The sequence below is a fragment of the Coregonus clupeaformis genome, chromosome 13 (assembly GCF_020615455.1).
Source record: "Coregonus clupeaformis isolate EN_2021a chromosome 13, ASM2061545v1, whole genome shotgun sequence".
Taxonomy (NCBI): domain Eukaryota; kingdom Metazoa; phylum Chordata; class Actinopteri; order Salmoniformes; family Salmonidae; genus Coregonus; species Coregonus clupeaformis.
In genome coordinates, this window is record NC_059204.1 from 1,132,874 (window position 1) to 1,153,583 (window position 20,710).

At 43.3% G+C, this 20,710-nt stretch overlaps 2 protein-coding genes and 1 pseudogene across 2 annotated transcripts; all 3 read right to left on the reverse strand.

Moving 5' to 3' along the window:
- The window catches only part of LOC121580181, a 5,857-nt pseudogene extending 4,948 nt beyond the window's left edge, over nt 1–909 (reverse strand).
- Nucleotides 910–9,200: 8,291 nt separating this feature from the next.
- LOC121580182 (ATP-sensitive inward rectifier potassium channel 1-like) lies at nt 9,201–10,310 on the reverse strand. Its single transcript, XM_041895241.2, has one exon. The coding sequence runs from the start codon at nt 10,308–10,310 to the stop codon at nt 9,201–9,203; it is 1,110 nt and encodes a 369-aa protein (XP_041751175.2).
- Nucleotides 10,311–18,649: 8,339 nt separating this feature from the next.
- LOC121580183 (ATP-sensitive inward rectifier potassium channel 1-like) lies at nt 18,650–19,759 on the reverse strand. The gene has a single exon (XM_041895243.1). It carries the CDS (start codon nt 19,757–19,759, stop codon nt 18,650–18,652), a length of 1,110 nt encoding a protein of 369 aa, XP_041751177.1.
- Between the last annotated feature and the right edge of the window lie 951 nt (nt 19,760–20,710).

Below are 20,710 nucleotides of genomic sequence, written 5' to 3' on the forward strand. Positions count from 1 at the left end.
CGACTTGGTGCGGGAGATAATGGGCAGGAAGCTGTATCCCCACTGGACCTCCTGGGGGATGAAGGAGGTCCGTACCTGGCAGGCGGAACTGGTGGACTCGACCGTCCCGTCCAGGAAGACCACCAGCTCAAAGTTCTGCTGCTGGAGGGTGTCTGCTGTCTGTCGAGAACGGACTGGCGTTGTCAATGACGTGGTACAGTGTCAACGGACAGACAAAAAACAGGTTGTCTTTGACAGCGTCCACTGCAAAGTCAATGCCTACCTGGTCCAGAATTATAGTTTCGCTGTGAACCGGAGTGACAGTTGTCCTAAGCAGCTTGCCATAGATTTGGCTCCTGATGAGTAAGGTCTTACGGAGGTTGGCCACTCGAATTACCAGGCACAGGCGGCCCTTGTTCTGGCAGATGACCGCTGTGTCACTGAAGGTCACTGTCTTTGCCCTCTTCTTGGGAAGGGAGATCTTTGCCAGGATCACCCCCACACATGAAGCAGTTGATAAAGACCCCGATGAGGGATTGGATGACGATGATGGCCACGGTGCCAGGGCAGTGCCCAGTGAGTGCCCGTCCACCATAACCAATGGTGGTCTGGGTCTCCAAGGAGTACAGGAAAGCCGTGGTGAGAGAATTAACATTGCATATACAGTTGACATTGCTCGTGGCGATCCAGTACCATAGAGCTGAAGATGAACCAGCTACCTGTGAAGGAGGCGATGAAGAGGAGGAGGACGAGCACGCCAGTGATCTCCACAATCGTCGTAAAAGAAGTCCACCAGGAAGGCAAAGTGGTTATGGTACTCAATGTTGCCAAACTCAATGTTGCAGCGGCCATCTTTGGTCACCAGTCGGGTCCGCGGATTCTGCGCTCTGTCAGGTGGTCGTGGATGTGCCTCTGGACGAACTGAAGCATCCTGGAGCATTGGGGAAAAAAACAATAACAAGTGTGTAATGCCAGGATAAACCACAATGTAGGAACCACAAAGTGGTCAATTAGCTGGCAGACTAGTTTTATTTGGTTATAGAAAATGGACATTAATAAAATGAATATGAAAAAGAATAAGAACTTAAGTGTTGTTTATCTTGATTAAACATTTGAAAAAACAACTCCCCCCTTTTTATATTGTTCACTAACAATCTTTGATCATAAAACAGCTCATCAGCAATAGATTTGAAATGTGTCTTTGATATTCCACTAATTTGTATTCCCATAACAAGACATATTATATTTGCCTTAGATTCAGTGCATTCGGAAAGTATTCAGACCCCTTCACTTTTTCCACATTTTGTTACGTTAGTGTTATTCTAAAATGGATTAAATAAAAATGTTTCCTCATCAATCTACACACAATACCCCATAATGACTGCGAAAAAATTAGAAATGTTTGCACATTTATTAAATATAATAAACAGAAATAGATTATTTACACAAGTATTCAGGCCTTTGCTATGAGACTTAGGTGGACTCGTTTCCATTGATCATCCTTGAGATGTTTCTACAACTTGATTGGAGTCCACCTGTAGTAAATTCAATTGATTGGACATGATTGGAAAGGCTATCTGTCTATATAAGGTCCCACAGTTGACAGTACATGTCAGAGCAAAAACCAAGCCATGAGGTCGAAGGAATTGTCTGTAGAGCTCCGAGACAGGATTGTGTCAAGGCACAGATCTGGGGAAGGGTACCAAAAAATGTCTGCAGCGTTGAAGGTCCCCAAGAATACAGTGGCCTCCATCATTCTTAAATGGAAGAAGTTTGGAACCACCCAGACTCTTTCTAGAGCTGGCCACCTGGCCAAACTGAGCAATCGGGGAGAAGGGCCTTGGTCAGGAGGTGACCAAGAACCCGATGGTCACTCTAACAGAGCTCCAGAGTTCCTATGTGGAGATGGGAGAACCTTCCAGAAGGACAACCATCTCTGCAGCACTCCACCAGTCAGGCCTTTATGGTAGAGTGGCCAGATGGAAGCCACTCCTCAATAAAAGGCACATGACAGCCCGCTTGGAGTTTGCCAAAAAGCACCTAAAGGACTCTCAGACCATGAGAAACAAGATTCTCTGGTCTGATAAAACCAAGATTGAACTCTTTGGTCTGAATACCAAGCATCACGTCTGGAGGAAACGGTGACACCATCCCCTTCGGTGAAGCATGGGGGTGATAGCATCATGCTGTGGGGATGTTTTTCAGCGGCAGGGACTGGGAGACTAGTCGGGATCGAGGGAAAGATGAACAGAGCAAAGTACAGAGGATCCTTGATCAAAACCTGCTCCAGAGTGCTCACGACCTCAGACTGAGACGCGAAGGTTCACCTTCCAACAGGAAAACGACCCTAAGCACACAGCCAAGACAACGAGGAGTGGCTTTGGGACAAGTCTCTGAATGTCCTTGAGCGGCCCAGCCAGAGCCCGAACATCTCTGGAGAGAACTGAAAATAGCTGTGCAGCGACACTACCCATCCAACCTGACATTGCTTGAGAGGATCTGCAGAGAAACTCCCCAAATACAGGTGTGCCAAGCTTGTAGCGTCATACCCAAGAAGACTCGAGGCTGTAATCACTGCCAAAGGTGCTTCAACAAAGTACTGAGTAAAGGGTCTGAATACTTATGTAAATGTAATATTTCATTTATTTTATTTTATCCATTTTAGAATAAGGCTGTAATTTAACAAAATGTGAAAAAAGTCAAGGGGTCTGAATACTTTCTGAAAACACAACATTTTGTGTTCTATTGTAACTGTTTTCAGTACTTTAGGAGATAAAATTGTTGATAAAAGTTACATTTTCACAGTTAGCCACCCTACAAAGTGGTATTAGTACATTTGTACTAATAAAACTCAATGAGGCAACACAATTTCTGCCCTTAAAAGACAACAGCCTTTTTTTCACAATCTCCTATTCAGCAAACAAAAACTTTGCACTTTATAAAAAATTCCTATACCACTTAAGAAATAGATCACTGTCACACTGTTAGTCTGTCTATCTAATCAGTGGAAAATACACTTCACGTACCTGCTAAGTGAAACCAATCGGCCAAACTGCAGAGACAGGATCAGTTTGTGAACTCCTTCTCCGAGCAAGTTGCCATGAAGGCGTTGCAAAATGTTTTAATCCACAGTGAAATGTCCTAATCCCAGCCACATGCCATGGTGTACACAGCCCTCATACAGACAGACAAGAGAGGCAGGTCGGAATGTTCAGAGAGTGCATCACTATTTTAGCCCTGTCAACACCCCACCAAACTCTCCTCCTGAGTCCCCAGTACAGCCACTCACTCCATCCCCAGCCAGGGTGTCGTGGTTAGCTGTGGCTCCCCTGACATGGTGGTCCATTGTACATGGTCTCCACCACCACACGTGAAGGCTCAACTCCAGAAATGGAATATTCTGGATTCAGTGGCCGCACAGTTTGCCAGAAAATCACACAATAACTATGACAGGCAGAAGGTAAACCGATTGAAGATGGGACAACGTGACCACTGCAGCATCCATGCTCTTTTAGTTTTCAACTTCCCCTCAGAACATGTGGGCTTTGCGACAAGGCCCACACAAAGAAAATCCTTCAATCATGTTTCCCCTTTTCTTTCGCTGGTCCCCAGCAGCCCCTCCCCCTCAAAACGGGACAGAGATGTCTCAAGCTGAAATCATTAGAGTCAATGGAGTAGGGAGAAAAAAATACAAAAGATTACATATTGAAGTCTTTTCTTCTCAATTGTTCTTTAAATACTGCAGACTCGTCTAGGAAGGTACAGTATCATTTGGTTTAGGGACCCTATTCAGTCCAACACTTGTTTCCCTATTATTGTAGCTCTACCATCAAGTGTATGGTACTGTCTTACATTATTTTGAAGTAGATTTTTAGATCTGTGTTTAAATACATGTTCAAAATACTTTCATTTTCATAAAATTGGGCACGTAACCTCAGTTCGCATATTTACGCAACACCTGACCACACGCACCTGTTTCTTTGGTTTACAGAAGCATTACTGAGAAATGCCCTAGAACATTTATTTATTTGCTTTTACCAAATAGATTTAAACATGATACTGCCCTGTAAAAGTCTGTATTTTGCAAACAGATTTGAGAGTATGTTAAATATAATGTCTTACAATTACACCATGCTTCATATTGAAATAGTGCACCAGGAATCTTTTTCTTCTGTATCACATTTTCATTTAAACAAATTTGATTACAATCCCTTCATATGATAGAAACTTGCTACTTTGGTGTTTGCTTAAAGTTTGCTGAATCAATCAATCAATCAATCAATTTTATTTTATATAGCCCTTCTTACATCAGCTAATATCTCGAAGTGCTGTACAGAAACCCAGCCTAAAACCCCAAACAGCTAGTAATGCAGGTGTAGAAGCACGGTGGCTAGGAAAAACTCCCCTAGAAAGGCCAAAACCTAGGAAGAAACCTAGAGAGGAACCAGGCTATGAGGGGTGGCCAGTCCTCTTCTGGCTGTGCCGGGTGGAGATTATAACAGAACCATGCCAAGATGTTCAAAAATGTTCATAAGTGACAAGCATGGTCAAATAATAATCAGGAATAAATCTCAGTTGGCTTTTCATAGCCGATCATTAAGAGTTGAAAACAGCAGGTCTGGGACAGGTAGGGGTTCCATAACCGCAGGCAGAACAGTTGAAACTGGAATAGCAGCAAGGCCAGGCGGACTGGGGACAGCAAGGAGTCACCACGGCCGGTAGTCCCGACGTCCCGATGTCATGAACATACACATTTCACTATATTATTAAAACCTGGCTGGCTGTGTTAAAAAGTCTGTTTTACAATTTAACTATTATTTTTATGAGCTGTTATAAGCTATAATGCCGACTACAGTATAGCACTTTGTGACATATGCTGATGTAAAACTGGCTTCATGAATAATTTGATTGATACTGTATAGTGTTTAGCAAAAATAATGCACCTGCTATTGCCTTATTACAAGCTCGACAGGGTCTTGGCTCACTGTCAAAGCTGTGGGCCATTATGTATTTGCATGGGCGTCTCACTTTACCATCCTAACATATGATCCAGCATATGTTTGAAGGTAACGGTAGTTAGCCAAGCTTAGTCTCCAGCATAGAAGCATATGAAGATGACATTAAAGCTTTAAGAGCTTATAGTTCCAACAGAGCCAAATCTAAAGACATTCAAGTCAGTGTGCCATACAAAAGGACTACACAGATTCAATCCATCCATATAAACGGGCCTCAATGAAACTCTGGGGACAAATCTAATTACACAGGTAGAAATGTAGTAAATGGCACAATACATAATACACAATGCTCATGATGACTTCTCTAAAGCAGACATTAACTAGTATTTAACCATACTCACAACAACGATAGATTTGTTAATTACAGTTGAAGTCTGAAGTTTACATACACCTTAGTCAAATACATTTAAACTCAGTTTTCACAATTCCTGACATTTAATCCTAGTAAAAAGTCCCTGTCTTAGGTCAGTTAGGATCACCACTTTATTTTAAGAATGTGAAATGTCAGAATAATAGTGGGTCAGAAGTATACATACACTCAATTAGTATTTGGTAGCATTGCCTTTAAATTGTTTAACTTGGGTCAAACGTTTTGAGTAGCCTTCCACAAGCTTCCCACAACAAGTTGGGTGAATTTTGGCCCATTCCTCCTGACAGAGCTGGTGTAACTGAGTCAGGTTTGTAGGCCTCCTTGCTCGCAAACACACATTTTCAGTTCTGCCCACAAATGTTCTATAGGATTGAGGTCAGGGCTTTGTGATGGCCACTCCAATACCTTGACTTTGTTGTCCTTAAGCCATTTTGCCACAACTTTGGAAGTATGAATGGGGTCATTGTCCATTTGGAAGACACATTTGCGACCAAGCTTTAACTTCCTGACTGATGTCTTGAGATTTTGCTTCAATATATCCACATAATTTTCCTTCCTCATGATGCCATCTATTTTGTGAAGTGCACCAGTCCCTCCTGCAGCAAAGCACCCCCACAGCATGATGCTGCCACACCTGTGCTTCACGGTTGGGATGGTGTTCTTCGGCTTGCAAGCCACCCCCTTTTTCATCCAAACATAACGATGGTCATTATGGCCAAACAGTTCTATTTTTGTTTCATCAGACCAGAGGACATTTCTCCAAAAAGTACGATCTTTGTCCCCATGTGCAGTTGCAAACCGTAGTCTGGCTTTTTTATGGCGGTTTTGGAGCAGTGGCTTCTTCCTTGCTGAGCGGCCTTTCAGGTTATGTCGATATAGGACTCGTTTTACTGTGGATATAGATACTTTTGTACCTGTTTCCTCCAGGATCTTCACAAGGTCCTTTGCTGTTGTTCTGGGATTGATTTGCACTTTTTGCACCAAAGTACGTTCATCTCTAGGAGACAGCGGTATGACGGCTGCGTGGTCCCATGGTGTTTATACTTGCATACTATTGTTTGTACAGATGAACGTGGTACCTTCAGGCGTTTGGAAATTGCCCCCAAGGATGAACCAGACTTGTGGAGGTCTACAATTCTTTTTCTGAGGTCTTGGCTGATTTCTTTTGATTTTCCCATGATGTCAAACAAAGAGGCACTGAGTTTGAAGGTAGGCCTTGAAATACATCCACAGGTACACCTCCAATTGACTCAAATGATGTCAATTAGCCTATCAGAAGCTTCTAAAGCCATGACATCATTTTATGGAATTTTCCAAGCTGTTTAAAGGCACAGTCAACTTAGTGTGTGTAAACTTCTGACCCACTGGAATTGTGATACAGTGAATTATAAGTGAAATAATCTGTCTGTAAACAATTGTTGGAAAAATTACTTGTGTCATGCACAAAGTAGATTTCCTATACGACTTGCCAAAACTATAGTTTGTTAACAAGATATTTGTGGAGTGGTTGAAAAACGAGTTTTAATGACTCCAACCTAAGTGTATGTAAACTTCCGACTTCAACTGTATATGGTGCCCAAGCTGTTATGTATCCAATCTAATGGAATGGTGAATGGTTGTTTTTATACCATATATGGACAGTGTCACACTGAGAAACACTGTCTCTTTCTAAACAATAACAAATCTCCAGGCTCTTCCGTCCTACATAATTATTAGAACAGTAGATGGTGTTGACCACCTGCCTCTCTCCAGACTGTTACATGTGTATTAGTAATTATTACAGAGTTTACTTCCTGTCTCTCCAGACTGTTACATGTGTATTAGTCATTATTACAGAGTTTACTTCCTGTCTCTCCAGACTGTTACATGTGTATTAGTCATTATTACAGAGTTTACTTCCTGTCTCTCCAGACTGTTACATGTGTATTAGTCATTAGCATGGAGTTGATTTCCTGTCTCTCCAGGCTCTTACATTTGTGTTATTACAGTAGCTGTGACGGTTTTGACTCTCTCTGTCTGCAGGCTCAGGGCAGATCCAGCTGTGGCAGTTCCTGCTGGAGCTCCTGTCATAACCTGGGTGCCAGTCTGTTCTGCTCTCTTGCCAACTCCTTATCATTCATTGTCACGCCAAACATAGTTGGCATGACAAAGAGTGACAAGGAGTGGACATAATAGCACAAGAAGATCTGGGACCAGGCTACCTGTCAGACAGTTCCAACTTCAGCTGCATCACCTGGGAGGCTGCATCCCCAATGGTGAGTTCAAGAGGACCGACCTGAACGCAGCCTGGAAGGCTGCATCCCCAATGGTGAGTTCAAGAGGACCGACCTGAACGCAGCCTGGAAGGCTGCATCCCCAATGGTGAGTTCAAGAGGACCAACCTGAACGCAGCCTGGGAGGCTGCATCCCCAATGGTGAGTTCAAGAGGACCAACCTGAACGCAGCCTGGGAGGCTGCATCCCCAATGGTGAGTTCAAGAGGACCAACCTGAACGCAGCCTGGGAGGCTGCATCCCCTAATGGTGAGTTCAAGAGGACCAACCTGAACGCAGCCTGGGAGGCTGCATCCCCAATGGTGAGTTCAAGAGGACCAACCTGAACGCAGTCTGGGAGGCTGCATCCCCAATGGTGAGTCCAAGAGGACCAACCTGAACGCAGCCTGGGAGGCTGAATCACCTTCTTTGAATATCCTAAATTAATTATTGTAATTAATCATATATTACTGTTGCTCCTCCAGTGAATTAACTTTGATAAGTCTGGTCTCATAATAAACCTGCCAAAATAAATGTATATAATCTATTTAATAGTATTTTCTCTTTAAACCATTATTTATGTTAATATTACTTGTATCTATCCCACTACCTGGGAGATGAGTCAAGACGTACAGGCTAAAAATGAATTAGTCAACATTGCCCTCTTGTGGCAATATCATTATTAAACACCATTCAGTCCAAGGACAGGTGTCAGAAAGGAAAATACTCAAGGCATTGTCAAGAAACATTTCCAGGAATGCTGCTTTTCCTGAGAAAAAGTAACAAAATAATACATCTACACAATGTAGATTAGTCACATTAATATTTCCAGTCACTGCAATGAACAACTATTCAAAGTATTAGGAATTAAGTCATGATGTATCTGTTATGGCACATAAGATGTACTTTGTCATTTCAGTTAAGAAAAACACTATGTAAAGACTCAAGGGAAGCAAGTTCTACCCTATTGTTATTCCTCCATCCCTGACATATTTCATTAAAACAGGCTCAGGTCATAAGCATCTCTACCCCCTGGCTGTGCTTTACTCTCTCTCTCTCTCTCTCTCTCTCTCTCTCTCGCTCTCGCTCTCGCTCTCGCTCTCGCTCTCGCTCTCGCTCTCGCTCTCGCTCTCGCTCTCGCTCTCTATGATTCATGACCAAAGCCCTCTTCAATAGTTACTGTACCTAGAAAAATAGTTCCTGTTTGTATGTCACAACCCACTGGGCACAGAAGTCAATTCAACATCTATTCCACGTTGGTTCAACGTAATTTCATTGAAATGATGTGGAAACAATGTTGATTCAACCAGTGTGTGCCCAGTGGGAATGGTGCTTTGAGTGTAATGAGCTGTTTTTACCAACACCTTAGCTCCAACCGTGGCTACCTGCTCATCGTCTATGACTCAGTATGAGCCCCTGACCACAAAATTAGCTTTCCGTCATCCATATCGGACTGACAATCTATAGAGAGGACCTGACTACTTTCATAAACAAGTGCTTAACGCACATCATTCTCCCTGACCCATGTCCCACATCATGGGGGCTACTGTATGTCTGTGGTTTACAGTGGAAACTTTCCTCCAGCTCACATTCTTGTGACATCCATTGTGTCTTGAACGTCAATCACCTCGAATCTGGGGTTGTCAATACCCAGCTTCTTGTGGTGGTTGTTTTGGTTATTGTTGTTGTTGCATTGGCCTAGATCACTCTGAAAGCAGTGGACACAGTGTGGGGTCGTCACCGGCACGGTTCTGGAGAAATTAGAGAAGTCCACGCGGTACTTGCCCGACTTGGTGCGGGAGATAATGGGCAGGAAGCTGTATCCCCACTGGACCTCCTGGGGGATGAAGGAGGTCCGTACCTGGCAGGCGGAACTGGTGGACTCGACCGTCCCGTCCAGGAAGACCACCAGCTCAAAGTTCTGCTGCTGGAGGGTGTCTGCTGTCATGTCGTAGAACGGACTGGCGTTGTCAATGACGTGGTACAGTGTCAACGGACAGACAAAAAACAGGTTGTCCTTGACAGCGTCCACTGCAAAGTCAATGCCTACCTGGTCCAGAATTATAGTTTCGCTGTCCGGAGTGACAGTTGTCCTAAGCAGCTTGCCATAGATTTGGCTCCTGATGAGTAAGGTCTTACGGAGGTTGGCCACTCGAATTACCAGGCACAGGCGGCCCTTGTTCTGGCAGATGACCGCTGTGTCACTGAAGGTCACTGTCTTTGCCCTCTTCTTGGGAAGGGAGATCTTTGCCAGGATCACCCCACACATGAAGCAGTTGATAAAGACCCCGATGAGGGATTGGACGACGATGATGGCCACGGTGCCAGGGCAGTGCCCAGTGAGTGCCCGTCCACCATAACCAATGGTGGTCTGGGTCTCCAAGGAGTACAGGAAAGCCGTGGTGAGAGAATTAACATTGCATATACAGTTGACATTGCTCGTGGCGATCCAGTACCATAGAAGGCTGAAGATGAACCAGCTACCTGTGAAGGAGGCGATGAAGAGGAGGAGGACGAAACGCCAGCGAATCTCCACAATCGTCGTAAAGAAGTCCACCAGGAAGGCAAAGTGGTTATGGTACTCAATGTTGCCAAACTCAATGTTGCAGCGGCCATCTTTGGTCACCAGTCGGGTCCGGCGGATTCTGCGCTCTGTCAGGTGGTCGTGGATGTGCCTCTGGACGAACTGAAGCATCCTGGAGCATTGGGGAAAAAACAATAACAAGTGTGTAATGCCAGGATAAACCACAATGTAGGAACCACAAAGTGGTCAATTAGCTGGCAGACTAGTTTTATTTGGTTATAGAAAATGGACATTAATAAAATGAATATAGAAAAAAGAATAAGAACTTAAGTGTTGTTTATCTTAGATTAAACATTTGAAAAAACAACTCCCCCTTTTTATATTGTTCACTAACAATCTTTGATCATAAAACAGCTCATCAGCAATAGATTTGAAATGTGTCTTTGATATTCCACTAATTTGTATTCCCATAACAAGACATATTATATTTGCCTTAGATTCAGTGCATTCGGAAAGTATTCAGACCCCTTCACTTTTTCCACATTTTGTTACGTTAGTGTTATTCTAAAATGGATTAAATAAAAATGTTTCCTCATCAATCTACACACAATACCCCATAATGACTAAGCGAAAAAATTAGAAATGTTTGCACATTTATTAAATATAATAAACAGAAATAGATTATTTACACAAGTATTCAGGCCTTTGCTATGAGACTTAGGTGGACTCGTTTCCATTGATCATCCTTGAGATGTTTCTACAACTTGATTGGAGTCCACCTGTGGTAAATTCAATTGATTGGACATGATTTGGAAAGGCTATCTGTCTATATAAGGTCCCACAGTTGACAGTACATGTCAGAGCAAAAACCAAGCCATGAGGTCGAAGGAATTGTCTGTAGAGCTCCGAGACAGGATTGTGTCAAGGCACAGATCTGGGGAAGGGTACCAAAAAATGTCTGCAGCGTTGAAGGTCCCCAAGAATACAGTGGCCTCCATCATTCTTAAATGGAAGAAGTTTGGAACCACCCAGACTCTTTCTAGAGCTGGCCACCTGGCCAAACTGAGCAATCGGGGGAGAAGGGCCTTGGTCAGGGAGGTGACCAAGAACCCGATGGTCACTCTAACAGAGCTCCAGAGTTCCTATGTGGAGATGGGAGAACCTTCCAGAAGGACAACCATCTCTGCAGCACTCCACCAGTCAGGCCTTTATGGTAGAGTGGCCAGATGGAAGCCACTCCTCAATAAAAGGCACATGACAGCCCGCTTGGAGTTTGCCAAAAAGCACCTAAAGGACTCTCAGACCATGAGAAACAAGATTCTCTGGTCTGATAAAACCAAGATTGAACTCTTTGGTCTGAATACCAAGCATCACGTCTGGAGGAAACGTGACACCATCCCTTCGGTGAAGCATGGGGGTGATAGCATCATGCTGTGGGGATGTTTTTCAGCGGCAGGGACTGGGAGACTAGTCGGGATCGATGGAAAGATGAACGGAGCAAAGTACAGAGAGATCCTTGATCAAAACCTGCTCCAGAGCGCTCACGACCTCAGACTGAGACGAAGGTTCACCTTCCAACAGGAAAACGACCCTAAGCACACAGCCAAGACAACGCAGGAGTGGCTTTGGGACAAGTCTCTGAATGTCCTTGAGCGGCCCAGCCAGAGCCCGAACATCTCTGGAGAGAACTGAAAATAGCTGTGCAGCGACACTACCCATCCAACCTGACATTGCTTGAGAGGATCTGCAGAGAAACTCCCCAAATACAGGTGTGCCAAGCTTGTAGCGTCATACCCAAGAAGACTCGAGGCTGTAATCACTGCCAAAGGTGCTTCAACAAAGTACTGAGTAAAGGGTCTGAATACTTATGTAAATGTAATATTTCATTTATTTTATTTTATCCATTTTAGAATAAGGCTGTAATTTAACAAAATGTGAAAAAAGTCAAGGGGTCTGAATACTTTCTGAAAACACAACATTTTGTGTTCTATTGTAACTGTTTTCAGTACTTTAGGAGATAAAATTGTTGATAAAAGTTACATTTTCACAGTTAGCCACCCTACAAAGTGGTATTAGTACATTTGTACTAATAAAACTCAATGAGGCAACACAATTTCTGCCCTTAAAAGACAACAGCCTTTTTTCACAATCTCCTATTCAGCAAACAAAAACTTTGCACTTTATAAAAATTCCTATACCACTTAAGAAATAGATCACTGTCACACTGTTAGTCTGTCTATCTAATCAGTGGAAAATACACTTCACGTACCTGCTAAGTGAAACCAATCGGCCAAACTGCAGAGACAGGATCAGTTTGTGAACTCCTTCTCCGAGCAAGTTGCCATGAAGGCGTTGCAAATGTTTTAATCCACAGTGAAATGTCCTAATCCCAGCCACATGCCATGGTGTACACAGCCCTCATACAGACAGACAAGAGAGGCAGGTCGGAATGTTCAGAGAGTGCATCACTATTTTAGCCCTGTCAACACCCCACCAAACTCTCCTCCTGAGTCCCCAGTACAGCCACTCACTCCATCCCCAGCCAGGGTGTCGTGGTTAGCTGTGGCTCCCCCTGACATGGTGGTCCATTGTACATGGTCTCCACCACCACACGTGAAGGCTCAACTCCAGAAATGGAATATTCTGGATTCAGTGGCCGCACAGTTTGCCAGAAATCACACAATAACTATGACAGGCAGAAGGTAAACCGATTGAAGATGGGACAACGTGACCACTGCAGCATCCATGCTCTTTTAGTTTTCAACTTCCCTCAGAACATGTGGGCTTTGCGACAAGGCCCACACAAAGAAATCCTTCAATCATGTTTCCCCTTTTCTTTCGCTGGTCCCCAGCAGCCCCTCCCCCTCAAAACGGGACAGAGATGTCTCAAGCTGAAATCATTAGAGTCAATGGAGTAGGGAGAAAAAAATACAAAAAGATTACATATTGAAGTCTTTTCTTCTCAATTGTTCTTTAAATACTGCAGACTCGTCTAGGAAGGTACAGTATCATTTGGTTTAGGGACCCTATTCAGTCCAACACTTGTTTCCTATGATTGTAGCTCTACCATCAAGTGTATGGTACTGTCTTACATTATTTTGAAGTAGATTTTTAGATCTGTGTTTAAATACATGTTCAAAATACTTTCATTTTCATAAAATTGGGGCACGTAACCTCAGTTCGCATATTTACGCAACACCTGACCACACGCACCTGTTTCTTTGGTTTACAGAAGCATTACTGAGAAATGCCCTAGAACATTTATTTATTTGCTTTTACCAAATAGATTTAAACATGATACTGCCCTGTAAAAGTCTGTATTTTGCAAACAGATTTGAGAGTATGTTAAATATAATGTCTTACAATTACACCATGCTTCATATTGAAATAGTGCACCAGGAATCTTTTTCTTCTGTATCACATTTTCATTTAAACAAATTTGATTACAATCCCTTCATATGATAGAAACTTGCTACTTTGGTGTTTGCTTAAAGTTTGCTGAATCAATCAATCAATCAATCAATTTTATTTTATATAGCCCTTCTTACATCAGCTAATATCTCGAAGTGCTGTACAGAAACCCAGCCTAAAACCCCAAACAGCTAGTAATGCAGGTGTAGAAGCACGGTGGCTAGGAAAAACTACCTAGAAAGGCCAAAACCTAGGAAGAAACCTAGAGAGGAACCAGGCTATGAGGGGTGGCCAGTCCTCTTCTGGCTGTGCCGGGTGGAGATTATAACAGAACCATGCCAAGATGTTCAAAAATGTTCATAAGTGACAAGCATGGTCAAATAATAATCAGGAATAAATCTCAGTTGGCTTTTCTAGCCGATCATTAAGAGTTGAAAACAGCAGGTCTGGGACAGGTAGGGGTTCCATAACCGCAGGCAGAACAGTTGAAACTGGAATAGCAGCAAGGCCAGGCGGACTGGGGACAGCAAGGAGTCACCACGGCCGGTAGTCCCGACGTCCCGATGTCATGAACATACACATTTCACTATATTATTAAAACCTGGCTGGCTGTGTTAAAAAGTCTGTTTTACAATTTAACTATTATTTTTATGAGCTGTTATAAGCTATAATGCCGACTACAGTATAGCACTTTGTGACATATGCTGATGTAAAACTGGCTTCATGAATAATTTGATTGATACTGTATAGTGTTTAGCAAAAATAATGCACCTGCTATTGCCTTATTACAAGCTCGACAGGGTCTTGGCTCACTGTCAAAGCTGTGGGCCATTATGTATTTGCATGGGCGTCTCACTTTACCATCCTAACATATGATCCAGCATATGTTTGAAGGTATGGTAGTTAGCCAAGCTTAGTCTCCAGCATAGAAGCATATGAAGATGACATTAAAGCTTTAAGAGCTTATAGTTCCAACAGAGCCAAATCTAAAGACATTCAAGTCAGTGTGCCATACAAAAGGACTACACAGATTCAATCCATCCATATAAACGGGCCTCAATGAAACTCTGGGGACAAATCTAATTACACAGGTAGAAATGTAGTAAATGGCACAATACATAATACACAATGCTCATGATGACTTCTCTAAAGCAGACATTAACTAGTATTTAACCATACTCACAACAACGATAGATTTGTTAATTACAGTTGAAGTCTGAAGTTTACATACACCTTAGTCAAATACATTTAAACTCAGTTTTTCACAATTCCTGACATTTAATCCTAGTAAAAAGTCCCTGTCTTAGGTCAGTTAGGATCACCACTTTATTTTAAGAATGTGAAATGTCAGAATAATAGTGGGTCAGAAGTATACATACACTCAATTAGTATTTGGTAGCATTGCCTTTAAATTGTTTAACTTGGGTCAAACGTTTTGAGTAGCCTTCCACAAGCTTCCCACAACAAGTTGGGTGAATTTTGGCCCATTCCTCCTGACAGAGCTGGTGTAACTGAGTCAGGTTTGTAGGCCTCCTTGCTCGCACACGCATTTTCAGTTCTGCCCACAAATGTTCTATAGGATTGAGGTCAGGGCTTTGTGATGGCCACTCCAATACCTTGACTTTGTTGTCCTTAAGCCATTTTGCCACAACTTTGGAAGTATGAATGGGGTCATTGTCCATTTGGAAGACACATTTGCGACCAAGCTTTAACTTCCTGACTGATGTCTTGAGATTTTGCTTCAATATATCCACATAATTTTCCTTCCTCATGATGCCATCTATTTTGTGAAGTGCACCAGTCCCTCCTGCAGCAAAGCACCCCCACAGCATGATGCTGCCACACCTGTGCTTCACGGTTGGGATGGTGTTCTTCGGCTTGCAAGCCACCCCCCTTTTTCATCCAAACATAACGATGGTCATTATGGCCAAACAGTTCTATTTTTGTTTCATCAGACCAGAGGACATTTCTCCAAAAAGTACGATCTTTGTCCCCATGTGCAGTTGCAAACCGTAGTCTGGCTTTTTTATGGCGGTTTTGGAGCAGTGGCTTCTTCCTTGCTGAGCGGCCTTTCAGGTTATGTCGATATAGGACTCGTTTTACTGTGGATATAGATACTTTTGTACCTGTTTCCTCCAGGATCTTCACAAGGTCCTTTGCTGTTGTTCTGGGATTGATCTGCACTTTTTGCACCAAAGTACGTTCATCTCTAGGAGACAGAACGCGTCTCCTTCCTGAGCGGTATGACGGCTGCGTGGTCCCATGGTGTTTATACTTGCATACTATTGTTTGTACAGATGAACGTGGTACCTTCAGGCGTTTGGAAATTGCCCCCAAGGATGAACCAGACTTGTGGAGGTCTACAATTCTTTTTCTGAGGTCTTGGCTGATTTCTTTTGATTTTCCCATGATGTCAAACAAAGAGGCACTGAGTTTGAAGGTAGGCCTTGAAATACATCCACAGGTACACCTCCAATTGACTCAAATGATGTCAATTAGCCTATCAGAAGCTTCTAAAGCCATGACATCATTTTATGGAATTTTCCAAGCTGTTTAAAGGCACAGTCAACTTAGTGTGTGTAAACTTCTGACCCACTGGAATTGTGATACAGTGAATTATAAGTGAAATAATCTGTCTGTAAACAATTGTTGGAAAAATTACTTGTGTCATGCACAAAGTAGATTTCCTATACGACTTGCCAAAACTATAGTTTGTTAACAAGATATTTGTGGAGTGGTTGAAAAAACGAGTTTTAATGACTCCAACCTAAGTGTATGTAAACTTCCGACTTCAACTGTATATGGTGCCCAAGCTGTTATGTATCCAATCTAATGGAATGGTGAATGGTTGTTTTTATACCATATATGGACAGTGTCACACTGAGAAACACTGTCTCTTTCTAAACAATAACAAATCTCCAGGCTCTTCCGTCCTACATAATTATTAGAACAGTAGATGGTGTTGACCACCTGCCTCTCTCCAGACTGTTACATGTGTATTAGTAATTATTACAGAGTTTACTTCCTGTCTCTCCAGACTGTTACATGTGTATTAGTCATTATTACAGAGTTTACTTCCTGTCTCTCCAGACTGTTACATGTGTATTAGTCATTATTACAGAGTTTACTTCCTGTCTCTCCAGACTGTTACATGTGTATTAGTCATTAGCATGGAGTTGATTTCCTGTCTCTCCAGGCTCTTACATGTGTGTTATTACAGTAGCTGTGACGGTTTTGACTCTCTCTGTCTGCAGGCTCAGGGCAGATCCAGCTGTGGCAGTTCCTGCTGGAGCTCCTGTCATAACCTGGGTGCCAGTCTGTTCTGCACTCTTGCCAACTCCTTATCATTCTTTGTCACGCCAAACATAGTTGGCATGACAAAGAGTGACAAGGAGTGGACATAATAGCACAAGAAGATCTGGGACCAGGCTACCTGTCAGACAGTTCCAACTTCAGCTGCATCACCTGGGAGGCTGCATCCCCAATGGTGAGTTCAAGAGGACCGACCTGAACGCAGCCTGGAAGGCTGCATCCCCAATGGTGAGTTCAAGAGGACCGACCTGAACGCAGCCTGGAAGGCTGCATCCCCAATGGTGAGTTCAAGAGGACCAACCTGAACGCAGCCTGGGAGGCTGCATCCCCAATGGTGAGTTCAAGAGGACCAACCTGAACGCAGCCTGGGAGGCTGCATCCCCAATGGTGAGTTCAAGAGGACCAACCTGAACGCAGCCTGGGAGGCTGCATCCCTAATGGTGAGTTCAAGAGGACCAACCTGAACGCAGCCTGGGAGGCTGCATCCCCAATGGTGAGTTCAAGAGGACCAACCTGAACGCAGTCTGGGAGGCTGCATCCCCAATGGTGAGTCCAAGAGGACCAACCTGAACGCAGCCTGGGAGGCTGAATCACCTTCTTTGAATATCCTAAATTAATTATTGTAATTAATCATATATTACTGTTGCTCCTCCAGTGAATTAACTTTGATAAGTCTGGTCTCATAATAAACCTGCCAAAATAAATGTATATAATCTATTTAATAGTATTTTCTCTTTAAACCATTATTTATGTTAATATTACTTGTATCTATCCCACTACCTGGGAGATGAGTCAAGACGTACAGGCTAAAAATGAATTAGTCAACATTGCCCTCTTGTGGCAATATCATTATTAAACACCATTCAGTCCAAGGACAGGTGTCAGAAAGGAAAATACTCAAGGCATTGTCAAAAAACATTTCCAGGAATGCTGCTTTTCCTGAGAAAAAGTAACAAAATAATACATCTACACAATGTAGATTAGTCACATAAATATTTCCAGTCACTGCAATGAACAACTATTCAAAGTATTAGGAATTAAGTCATGATGTATCTGTTATGGCACATAAGATGTACTTTGTCATTTCAGTTAAGAAAAACACTATGTAAAGACTCAAGGGAAGCAAGTTCTACCCTATTGTTATTCCTCCATCCCTGACATATTTCATTAAAACAGGCTCAGGTCATAAGCATCTCTACCCCCTGGCTGTGCTTTTCTCTCTCTCTCTCTCTCTCTCTCTCTCTCTCTCTCTCTCTCTCTCTCTCTCTCTCTCTCTCTCTCTCTCTCTCTCTCTCTCTCTTCTCCCCCCCCTCCCCCCCCCCCCTCTCTCTCTCTCTCTCTCTCTCTCTCTCTCTCTCCATGATTCATGATCAAAGCCCTCTTCAATAGTTACTGTACCTAGAAAAATAGTTCCTGTTTGTATGTCACAACCCACTGGGCACAGAAGTCAATTCCACGTTGGTTCAACGTAATTTCATTGAAATGATGTGGAAACAATGTTGATTCAACCAGTGTGTGCCCAGTGGGAATGGTGCTTTGAGTGTAATGAGCTGTTTTTACCAACACCTTAGCTCCAACCGTGGCTACCTGCTCATCGTCTATGACTCAGTATGAGCCCCTGACCACAAAATTAGCTTTCCGTCATCCATATCGGACTGACAATCTATAGAGAGGACCTGACTACTTTCATAAACAAGTGCTTAACGCACATCATTCTCCCTGACCCATGTCCCACATCATGGGGGCTACTGTATGTCTGTGGTTTACAGTGGAAACTTTCCTCCAGCTCACATTCTTGTGACATCCATTGTGTCTTGAACGTCAATCACCTCGAATCTGGGGTTGTCAATACCCAGCTTCTTGTGGTGGTTGTTTTGGTTATTGTTGTTGTTGCATTGGCCTAGATCACTCTGAAAGCAGTGGACACAGTGTGGGGTCGTCACCGGCACGGTTCTGGAGAAATTGGAGAAGTCCACGCGGTACTTGCCCGACTTGGTGCGGGAGATAATGGGCAGGAAGCTGTATCCCCACTGGACCTCCTGGGGGATGAAGGAGGTCCGTACCTGGCAGGCGGAACTGGTGGACTCGGCCGTCCCGTCCAGGAAGACCACCAGCTCAAAGTTCTGCTGCTGGAGGGTGTCTGCTGTCATGTCGTAGAACGGACTGGCGTTGTCAATGACGTGGTACAGTGTCAACGGACAGACAAAAAACAGGTTGTCCTTGACAGCGTCCACTGCAAAGTCAATGCCTACCTGGTCCAGAATTATAGTTTCGCTGTCCGGAGTGACAGTTGTCCTAAGCAGCTTGCCATAGATTTGGCTCCTGATGAGTAAGGTCTTACGGAGGTTGGCCACACGAATTACCAGGCACAGGCGGCCCTTGTTCTGGCAGATGACCGCTGTGTCACTGAAGGTCACTGTCTTTGCCCTCTTCTTGGGAAGGGAGATCTTTGCCAGGATCACCCCACACATGAAGCAGTTGATAAAGACCCCGATGAGGGATTGGACGACGATGATGGCCACGGTGCCAGGGCAGTGCCCAGTGAGTGCCCGTTTACCATAACCAATGGTGGTCTGGGTCTCCAAGGAGTACAGGAAAGCCGTGGTGAGACAATTAACATGTTCTATACAGTTGCCATTGCTCTGGGCGATCCAGTACCATAGAAGGCTGAAGATGAACCAGCTACCTGTGAAGGAGGCGATGAAAAGGAGGAGGACGAAACGCCAGCGAATCTCCACAATCGTCGTAAAGAAGTCCACCAGGAAGGCAAAGTGGTTATGGTACTCAATGTTGCCAAACTCAATGTTGCAGCGGCCATCTTTGGTCACCAGTCGGGTCCGGCGGATTCTGCGCTCTGTCAGGTGGTCGTGGATGTGCCTCTGGACGAACTGAAGCATCCTGGAGCATTGGGGAAAAAACAATAACAAGTGTGTAATGCCAGGATAAACCACAATGTAGGAACCACAAAGTGGTCAATTAGCTGGCAGACTAGTTTTATTTGGTTATAGAAAATGGACATTAATAAAATGAATATAGAAAAAAGAATAAGAACTTAAGTGTTGTTTATCTTAGATTAAACATTTGAAAAAACAACTCCCCCTTTTTATATTGTTCACTAACAATCTTTGATCATAAAACAGCTCATCAGCAATAGATTTGAAATGTGTCTTTGATATTCCACTAATTTGTATTCCCATAACAAGACATATTATATTTGCCTTAGATTCAGTGCATTCGGAAAGTATTCAGACCCCTTCACTTTTTCCACATTTTGTTACGTTAGTGTTATTCTAAAATGGATTAAATAAAAATGTTTCCTCATCAATCTACACACAATACCCCATAATGACTAAGCGAAAACAGGTTTTTAGAAATGTTTGCACATTTATTAAATATAATAAACAGAAATACATTATTTACATAAGTATTCAGGCCTTTGCTATGAGACTTAGGTGGACTTGTTTCCATTGATCATCCTTGAGATGTTTCTACAACTTGATTGGAGTCCACCTGTGGTAAATTCAATTGATTGGACATGATTTGGAAAGGCTATCTGTCTATATAAGGTCCCACAGTTGACAGTACATGTCAGAGCAAAAACCAAGCCATGAGGTCGAAGGAATTGTCTGTAGAGCTCCGAGACAGGATTGTGTCAAGGCACAGATCTGAGGAAGGGTACCAAAAAATGTCTGCAGCGTTGAAGGTCCCCAAGAATACAGTGGCCTCCATCATTCTTAAATGGAAGAAGTTTGGAACCACCCAGACTCTTTCTAGAGCTGGCCACCTGGCCAAACTGAGCAATCGGGGGAGAAGGGCCTTGGTCAGGGAGGTGACCAAGAACCCGATGG